The 10,067-nt window shown below is 37.5% G+C and overlaps 1 protein-coding gene across 3 annotated transcripts in view; it reads right to left on the bottom strand.

Moving 5' to 3' along the window:
• Positions 1 to 10,067, bottom strand: part of IDE (insulin degrading enzyme) — a 129,480-nt gene that overhangs the window by 44,742 nt on the left and 74,671 nt on the right. For all 3 annotated transcript variants that reach the window (XM_004701073.2, XM_030885973.2, XM_045291577.1), the window contains exons 6-11: positions 9,751 to 9,863; positions 8,786 to 8,948; positions 7,851 to 7,943; positions 7,344 to 7,435; positions 4,273 to 4,353; positions 1,942 to 2,045 (exon numbers count right to left, since the gene is read on the bottom strand). In XM_004701073.2, coding sequence (XP_004701130.1) covers positions 1,942 to 2,045; positions 4,273 to 4,353; positions 7,344 to 7,435; positions 7,851 to 7,943; positions 8,786 to 8,948; positions 9,751 to 9,863 — 646 coding nt within the window. The remainder of the gene's footprint in view (positions 1 to 1,941; positions 2,046 to 4,272; positions 4,354 to 7,343; positions 7,436 to 7,850; positions 7,944 to 8,785; positions 8,949 to 9,750; positions 9,864 to 10,067) is intronic.

The following is a 10,067-nucleotide window of genomic DNA, read 5'->3' as shown; positions in this document are numbered from 1 at the left end:
ACACACACACACACACACACACACACACACACACACAAAGTTTGAGTACCCCTGTTGAGTTCATGAAACCAGAGTTCGATTTCTATAAAGTTTTAGAAGTTTTTACAATGTTAGAAATTTATAAATTTTTATCCTTAATGTATTTTTGGCTAGCTTTAGGTGTCTGTATATAAAGAACTTTAACCAAACACCAGAGAATCTTATAATTAAAAAATTTTAAGTTTGATTATCATCCTAAACCTTTACCGTTAAAATATTTAACTTAGTTCAGATGAAATCTAGTGGCTAGCATACTTTGCTAATAGAAATGAGGTCACTAGAGTCTAGTAACCACTTAAGGGTGACAATAGCTAGGCCAAGTTCATATGAACATTAGAATACACTATTGCGCTCAAGATAAATAGTATAAATCACATACATGGAATTATAGCCAATGAATTTTTTATATACCTGGTAAAAATATAAAAAACGATATCAAGGAAAACTGATATTTCTTTCTTTCTAAATGTTCTGCCAGGTTTCCACAGGCCTGAGACCAGAAGAACGAGCTGCCACCCTGTTACCACCACCAACTGCGCTGAAAGGCTCACCCTAGAAGGTCCTGGATAGAATGGGAGGAAAAAGTGGTACAAACTCAAATTCACACAAGAGCCCAGGCTTACTGGCTTGACAGAAATTGATGGACTTCCATCCCTAGTCACCCCTCAGGTCTTTAATGAACTCACCTTTTGTGGCTCAATGTTCAACCAAACAATAGACAAGTCTATGAAGGCAACAATAACAAAAGAGAGGTATGTACTCCAGAGAAAAAAATGAACCATTTGAGAACAAAAGGGCAGTATTTACCCCAGGAAACTCAAGGAGCAAGTGGGATAATTCATGTTATACTGTCGTAATCAATGACAATGTGTATCAATTGCTGTACGGAAAATTGATGCTTCCTATAACATACTTATTCAATTGCAAAGTTCCCAGAATTTTAGAGATACATGCCGGTCAAAAATCGTGAGTTAAAAACACGATCTTCAGGTATATTTCTTCTGTCTTTAACTGTAGAGGCTTTAGATAAAATTCAATTTTAAGAAAGAGTGCAAGGCTCCTCAAGGGTGTTCTTCCTCTAGCAAGAGTGCACGTTACTGATCAGAGGTCCAGTTTTTGGTCTCCTGGTTAAACACTGATCAGTTAGGGTTCATTTAAGGAAAACGAAAGGGGGATGTCTTCACTACTTTACAACAGATGAGTTGATACCTGACACCTTGGTCACTTAAGCTTATATGAAGTCAGGATCATATACCCTGTTTCCCCGAAAATAAGACAGTGTCTTATATTAATTTTTGTTCCCAAAGATACACTAGATCTTATTTTCAGTGGATGTCTTATTTTTCCATGAAGAAGAATACGGTACACGTTTATTATTTATTGTTATTAAAAGAGCCCTCGCACTTCCTGTCTGCTCTGCGGCCAACAGTGAGCAGCGTGGCGCCCACACCACTACGGTCCAGGGTTCAGAGTCCAGAGTTATGGTAGTTTGGGGGGGGGGGAGGCTTATTTCGAGGAGGTCTTATTTTCCGGGGGATGCCTTATATTTCAGCGAGAGACAAAACTGTAAGTAGATCTTATTTTCAGGGGATGTCTTGCTTTAGGGGAAACAGGGTAGTTATTACATTTTACTCATACTAATAAAACGTCTTTATCTTTTAGAAATAGTGCTTCAAAATAATCTATAGTGGGAAGGATGAGTGAAAAGGAGTGGATATAGATTTTTAAAAGTCTGGTCAGGTATGAATAACTGTTGCTTACTCATTAAAATATCCCTATATTTCTGGATTTTGCTTGACACAAAGCTGACTCACAATTACAAAATTTCAGCCTCTAATCATTCTTGACTATTCCATATGTAACAATATTATCTTTAGTAACAATATCTTTAGAGTAACTCACCGAACATTTTCTGGTCTGAGCTTATCAAGAACCATCTCTATTAAATCAGGTCTAAATTCTTCCAGCAAATATTCAGCTGTAAGCACTTCTTCTAGGGGATAATACTGTTTAAAAGGAAAAATAAATACAATTTTCAAAGCTGCTACAGAATTTAACATTTACTAAAGAAAACAGATCGCTAGCACATTAAATGTACACTTTATTTCCCCTCTTTCTTTTAACTACATTTTATTCCACTGGAGAGTTCCATATTCTGTGGTCTTGAATCTTTAGTCTTTTCTACCCACAACTTTATGCAGCTTTATATTATAAAAGACTTTCTGAGTTAATCCCCAAGTAAATCTACATTATAAAGGATATAAAAATTCACACTTCATACCTGGCTGAAAACCGAGTACTTCTTGCTGAGGAAAATTTGATGATGGAATGCTGACATCCAAAGAATTTTTAATATTAAGAATATACATTTTTCTGCCCTGAATTTGATATATTTATTGGGAGCGATTAACACAGCCCCAGTTACATGATGTGCAACTATTGATATGGTTAGAGTTTTGGGTTTTTTAAAATCATTTTATTGGGGGCTCGTAAAACTCTTATCACAACCCATACATACACCCATTGTGTCAAGCACATTTGTACATTTGTTGCTACCATCAGTCTGAAAACATTTGCTTTCTACTTGAACCCTTAATATCAGCTTTCATTTCCCCCCCTCACTCCCCGCTCACCACTTCCTCAGGAACCCTTAAGAATATATATTTTATGAACACAATCTCCTCTTAAATTTCTACAAAGAAAATCAAAAGCATTTGGACAACTGTTATGGGTAAAAATAATTCTGATTTATGGCTAATGAAGAACAAAATTTTTAGTAAGAGTAACTTCCAATATATATGTAGGAACAAACGGATTAATTTATTGAACAAATCTTTAACAAACACCCACTCCGTGCAAAGCACTCTCCTTGGTTCTGTGGCAACAATGGCAGATGAAGCAGGGGAAGGCCCTTGTCTCCACGTTTGTATTCTCATTGGGAAGGAGGCAGGTAGCACATAAATACTGCAAGTTTAGTTAGTGACAGCTGCCAGGAACAGAAGAAGGGAAAAGGGGGTGGTGGGAGCAAAGAGAGAGAGAGAGGCATGGAGTTATTTCAGAGAAAGCTAAGAATGAGACATATGAATGAAGACCTACATGATACAAAGAACCTGGCCATGCAAATGTCAAGAAGAAGAGTGTTTGTTCAAGGTAGAGGAAACAGCAAATGCATAGGCTCTATGAGGGAGGAATAAACTCAAAGCTGAAGATTAGATAAAGAACAGTATAGCTGAAGTAAAGAGTCCAGGTGGTTTTGTGGTTATGCTTTGGTCTGCTAACCACAGCTCATTAGTTCAAACCACCACGCAAGAAAGACGAGGCTTTCTGCTCCCCAAAAGGGTTACAATCTCAGAAACCCACAGAAGCAGTTCTACCCTGTCCTATAAGGTAGCTTTGAGTTGGAATTGACTCAATGGCAGTGAGCTGAGTTTGGTTTGGTTTATAGCTGGAGTAGAAGTGAAGGAAAGGAGGCTTGAGGAGTGGCATGAAATGCAGTAAGAGACAAGCTGGAGCCAGATCAGCTTGCAGGCAAGGGTACAATTCCAAGGCTGATGGGACAGCATTAAGAGGTTTCAGGCAGTGGAGGGGAACAATTTGATTTTGGTTTGCAAAAGAACAATGAAACTGGAAACAAGCAAAAACTTCACCAAAACAATAGAGGGGACAATAAGGAAAACAGGCATCTTACGAGAATCTATTATGGTAGTGTAGGCAGAAACAATGGTAACTTGGACTAAGGTGGTAAGAATGGAGACAAGTGGATGGTTTACTGCAATGTTTCCCAAAGTGGGCAATACTGGCCCCTGAAGGAAACCACATGATCCAAGGGAAGGCAAAAGCAGTTACCTAGACTTTATCCTGTATTATGGGCTAAGGTATAAAAAATTTTAATTGCTAGAGAAGCACTGAATAATAATTTTTCCATAAGTTTGGGAACAAACTTATGACCTACAGCTATCACAGTAAGCACCAAACACATTATAGAACTGAAAGTTTTTAAAAGTCAATCAGCAAAATGCCTGTTGTTTTTTTAAGAAGATAATTTTTAGAATGATGAAAATTAAGATTTTAAACATGTCTCAACACCAAAGTTTGCCTATTTGCAACAGAGTAGGGTATTATGCTGCAGCTTCAATTTTTATCATTCATGTAGTTCTGAAAGTAATTTAAGTAGGGCAAGTGAAATAAATATTCTACATATCAATGTACAAAATAAAATAAGAACAAACTTACATGCAATATTCCTGCAATCTTTGAAGTGTAGCCCCTTGGTCTTTCCTTATCTTTAAATCTAAAAGCAACAGCATTCAAGTCCTAAAATGAAAAATCAATCGAATTAAGACACCTGTTATATAAAAATACTTCTCTTAGTAGTTGGTTTGCAAAGCGGACTTCTTAATACAAATTTAACTTATCACACATTCTGAAAATACGTCTATTCTTGATTTAGAAATATATAACAGAGAATAAAAATTTCAGTGCATAAATTTAACCCATCAATTTACCTTAGGCCTAAAACCAAAAGCATTATAAAACAGGTTGTGATTTTGAATAAAAATAACAAATAAGGAATATGATTCTAAACCCTAAATTATTATAACTATTAGTAAAAAAAAAAAAATTAGGGAAACTGTGTGGAAAATCATGGGAGATCCACCTGTTTCTATGGTGATGGCATTGGTGACGATTCAGGGAACTGCTCCCAGATCAAGGAGTTAGTGTCACAGTTTTCTTGAGTTTTTATCTTTAAATGTTTACCTAAGTAAAGGGGATGGCTCTCATACTAAATATATTTTTCTGAATCCTGATAAGCCTTAAATATGAAGTATATATCTTTGAAAACCCTTTTTAATCAAGCTTTTAAAATTTGAAAGAACACCCTTTGTTTTATAGAAGAAAAAAAACGATAGCTAATTTTTCCACACGAGCTATAATAAAATCAGAATCATGTAAGTGGTCTTCCAAAAAGTTCATGGAAAAGTAGAACTAAAAGATCAATTCTATTCCTTAACTTAAGCTTCATCAAGGTCAAGACAAGTATAAGCAATGAGATCATTTAGTCCACCCCTAAAGAATTGAGGGTCCTGGGACCATGACCATGTCAATGCAATTTTAAAATATTAATTGAAGAACTATGGATAAAACAAAATGAAGTCGTACTTCATCGGCATGGAGTTGGCTCCAACTCACAGTGACTCCATAGAACAGGGTGGAACTGCCCCTTTGGGTTTCTGAGACCGTAATTCTTTATGGGACTAGAAAGCTGTGTCTTTCTCCGCTTAATCAGGGCTGTCGGTTTCCCATCACAACTCTTAAAAATTACCGTTGTTTGACGACAGGACTGAGCAGGAGCACTGTCCTGGTAGATGACTGGCTGGCGAAGCTTTAGGTGTTTCTCTGCTAAAGCAGTGTCACTTTCTCAAAACAAGCTAATACGCAGATGCTATTGTCTTTTGGTCCTCTGGAAAGTCAATATGCAAAGTGCCTTGCGCAGCCCCAAAACACTTGCTATCATCGCCTTTTGCTTTTGACTAGACACTGTTGCTTTAATTAGATCACTTCGGCCTCTTGGTAGCCATTGCTTTATTGTGCTCCGTCTTCTGCATCATACTGATAAAGTCATGCTTCAGCTCCTGTAATAATTCTTTGAAAAAATCCTTCAAGGTCTTGATCACATTTTCAAAAATTTCCCTTGAAAGTTCTGCTCCTGTCTGTAGATGATCTGGATGCAGTAGTTTCGGCACCCATGGAACAGAAAGTTGTCTCAATTTAATTTTTCAATCAGAATTGTATAAACAGAACCAATTCCGATTTCTATGATGCTAGCATAGTGTCTGCAACAAAAGGCTCCTATCTCACAACTGCTCAGGCAGGGCCAGGCAGTGCTGCATCTTGTTGGACATAGGGTCACTAAGAGAACTGACTTGATGGCACTAAACCACATGGTGATGGCTACTGTTTCTGCTACTAACTGTTGGTCCTCTTCACTTAGGGCACAAACGTTAATTATTTCCTCGAAAATTGAGGTGGATGGTCAGCCTGCGCGTTGGGTTTCATCTTAAATATTGTCTCATCATTATTTTTAAGTGAGCATAACCTCAAGACTTTACTATATTGTAAATAAAAGATGAGGAACCTTTTAACTGGATTACTTGGCTCCTTCGCTCATTATCTCCACCCAATTCAAAATGCTCGCATCTCTTAAAGGCCAACATTTGCTTAGCTCTGCAGTTGGTTCAACATAGTCCAGTCTCAACACAGGGTTCTTTATAGTTCTAGTCTCCGTCCAGAAGGCTTCCCATCATATCCACTCTGCATAAAAAGGGAATCTTTCGCCCTCTTGTACTTCGCCACACTTCTTATAGAAAGTTCAATGGGTTTTAGAAATGTTTGCCATATTTACAGGACTGCTACTGACACGAATAGCTCATCACTTACTAAAATGAACTATCCACTTGTAAATTTCTCTAGAAGTATTATCCCCATAGACTTATTGTAAAGCATCAATGATTTCATCATTCTTCCACTCAAGCTTCACTAATAGCTTCAACTTCGGCAAAATTCATGTTGTTCTTTGACAGCCTCTTTTCAAACTGATGTCTTATCCTTTGTAATGCTTCAACTAGATCCTATTCAAACATCTTATAACAAGTTAGTATGAGTTTATTTTGGTGCAAAAAAAATGAAATTCATATAGTTATTTTCATTATACACAAGCCAAGAAGTGATTCATAATACACAGTTTCCACGAACTTTTTGAAGACCCCACATACATCAAATAATTCACTATTTCTGAGAGGCTGCTATAGGTTTTATCAACAGATGAAGATCCCAAGGCTCATCCAGCTTTCAGGCAGGGAGTAATACAAGGCCTGATGTATACCAGCTCAAGGTTTCTTCTAAATAATCCAATTTCTTCCTTTGTCTGCCCTAAAAGAAGGTCACATGATGCCTTAATTCAGTGGTTCTCAACCTTCCCAATGCTGTGACCCTCTAATACAGTTCCTCATGTTGTGGTGGCCCCTCAACCATAAAATTATTTTCGTTGCTACTTCATAACTGTAATTTTGCTACTGTTATGAATCAGGCGACCCCTGTATGAAAGGGTTGTTCGATCCCCAAAGGGGTCGCAACCCACAGGTTGAGAATCACTGCCTTAATTCTTAATTATGTCCCACGGTAGCCAATCATACTAGTAAAACTAAGGCCCAATATTGCTATTAAATATTACAAATTTTACCATTTAAGTTTTTGGTTTTTTAAAAATAGATTCCTTAAGAAAAATTCTGGTGAAACAAGGGTACCTTGCACTCTTGGAAAACCCATTCTTGAGGTCCTTCTGCCCGTAACTTCTGAATGTACTGAAACATGTGCAGAATTATATCTTCAACATGTACTGGAAAAAAGGGGCACACTTAAAAACCAGTCAGTCCTCCAACCCTTCACGTCCTCCTAAATCCAAGTGAGGTAAGTGGAAGGCAGCTTCTCAGAGAAAAGTGCCCTGAGGCTGCCGTTAGCTGGCCCAGACAGATGGCCCTCTGGGCCAGTGAGATGTGAAAGAAGGGCTTAGGGCAGTGAACAAACAAATGAGAAAAGAAGTACACAGTGCACAAGTGCGATGTAATAATCAGTTAGTCGGGATGGGAAACTGTTCATGTAATGAAGGCCAAATTATGCACAAAAAATGCAATGGATAAACTGTGTGGACTTGTGTTTATAGCTTTTCAATGCAAAACAGATCCCCAGTAAAAACGTTTTTAAAAAATCACAGAAAGCCAATTTTCATTTAAAAACATAGAGTCAGTACTTACACAATCCTTCTTCAGTCAAGTCCACATTAATGATAAAAAACATAAAACCTCGGGCTCCTTCCTTTTGCCCACCAACAAGAGTATTTACCCAGCCTGCAATGTCCAAAGGAAATGAACATATTTGCATGTATACTTTGGCAAGACAAGGAGGGGGAAAATTATCATATAATATGTTCCCAAAAGATCAAAATGGACTTTGTATAGAAAAGACACACACACACACACACACACACAGAGAGAAAGGTCAGTTAAGAAAAAAACATTTCAGGCACTGCAGAAAGACCATGGGGTTCTTTTGGACTGGACTTTCCTTCACTCATCAAATTAGCTTCCAAATCAGAAAAGACGATGTCAAAGAGTCAGCATTGAGAGAGGGCTTGGAAATCATCCACTGACTAGAATTGAGTACAATAAAGCCAGAAAAAGCCAGAACTTGTATACGGTGGAAACTGGTCTTAGGAATATTTAGAAAATACTCAAATATTCCCTATGAACATACTAAAGTGTAAGACTGTCAAAGGCGGGGAACTTGTGAGACTCAGAAAAATAAGGCAGTCTTACTGAGCTCAGGTTCCACAGCTTTCACAGTATACCTGGCTTAAGGAATAAAAGCAGGCAAGGAAGTAAAGCACACTAAATCTTATTTCACATAGATAGTAAAGAATATCCAATGAGAGCTTTATGTTCTTTCTCATTTTAAACATGCACCCTTTTGAAATATCTAAGCTTGGCTGCTCAATCTTAAAGGGCAAATTATGAAAAACTTCAAAAAACAAAAGCATGCTAACTACCGCCATCTCACTGCACTATTGACCCAAATAATCTCATTCAAAACTGCTCCTTCACAAGAAAATATTTAGAAGAAACTGAAGGCCAAAATGAAAAGATGTGGTAGAGCTCTACTCTCGAAGCCAGTGTCCAAAAGACTTACTTACCCTTTGATTTAAGTTCTGATAGTAGACTTCCAGGACCTTCATGCCCAATGAGATGACCAAGATAATGGCCAGGATTTGATTTGTAGTATTTTTGAAGATCAGGTATGGGAAATGTCACATAAAGATTCCTAATATCTTTAATGGGTACCACTTTGTAAAGTTGCTGTAGGAAAGGAGGGGAAAAAATTAAAAATGATTAGCTATATAATGAGTATAAAACTGAAAATGTTCTAAAATGGATTATGTGCTGACTGTACAACTCTTCTTGATGTGACTGAACTATTTAATTTTATGATGTAAGTTACATACCAATAAAACTGTTATATACAATTCCTAATGAATAAAATATTTACTAACTATGGAGAATACTAATTTTTATGGGAGAATGTCAAATATAGGAATCAGTTGCCAGAGAAAAAATCAGACCAACCAGAGAAATAAATGGCCCTGGTTCTTTCTTAGTGGAATTTCATTACAGCTGGTATGAAGCCTACGCTTTGATCCCTGAACCATGCGGCTCCATGGTTCTGGATTCTAGTCTTTTAGCACCAGATGAGAGCCACGAAAGTCTGTCAAAGTCACAGCTACCGGAACTACTTTTAGCAGGCTAATCAGAACATACTGACATTTTTTGCTGGTACACATCCCTAATAGATGTGAAAGTGATTTGACTCAATTATCCAGATGAATATTAAGAACTTCTTAGGTAGTGAAATGTCCAAAATATTTCATCGACTCTCTACTTAAAAGAAAAACAAACATTGCCAACGAGTCAATTCTGACTCACAAATAATAGGGCTTCTGAGACTTTACATTTTTCATCTACTTGTGGATTTCAACTGTCTACTTTGTGGCTAGCAGTCCAATTCATAGCACCACCAGGGTTCCTTACTCTGGTAAACTGGGAATGCATCATGTCTATAAATTAAAGAGAGAAAATACCAAATACAAATACATGCACTTACTTTAAGATGTTCCTCCTGGAAAGGGTGTTCAGGAAATTCTGGTAATGGGACGTTTTTGTTCTCTACTTCAGAAAACAATTTTACCACCAGATTAGTCAAGTCATCCAGGGATTCTACAAGAAAAGCAGACAATGAAAACATAACTTAAACTACATATAACATATGACAGACGGCCTTTAAGACATTAGGCACTGGGGAGGGTATTGTCTATATCTCCACAGGAAAAGAGGGACCAAACTTCAACCCAGTGCTCCAAGGTGTGAAGACAACATGCCGGCGCGGAGTAGGGAATCAGTGGAGAGGTCTAGGGGGCTGGT

Source organism: Echinops telfairi, unplaced genomic scaffold (assembly GCF_000313985.2).
Source record: "Echinops telfairi isolate 266 unplaced genomic scaffold, ASM31398v2 ScPeMD7_70;HRSCAF=299, whole genome shotgun sequence".
NCBI classification, from domain to species: domain Eukaryota; kingdom Metazoa; phylum Chordata; class Mammalia; order Afrosoricida; family Tenrecidae; genus Echinops; species Echinops telfairi.
The sequence above is the reverse complement of the archived record's forward strand: the minus strand, read 5'-3'. Positions and strand labels throughout refer to the sequence as shown.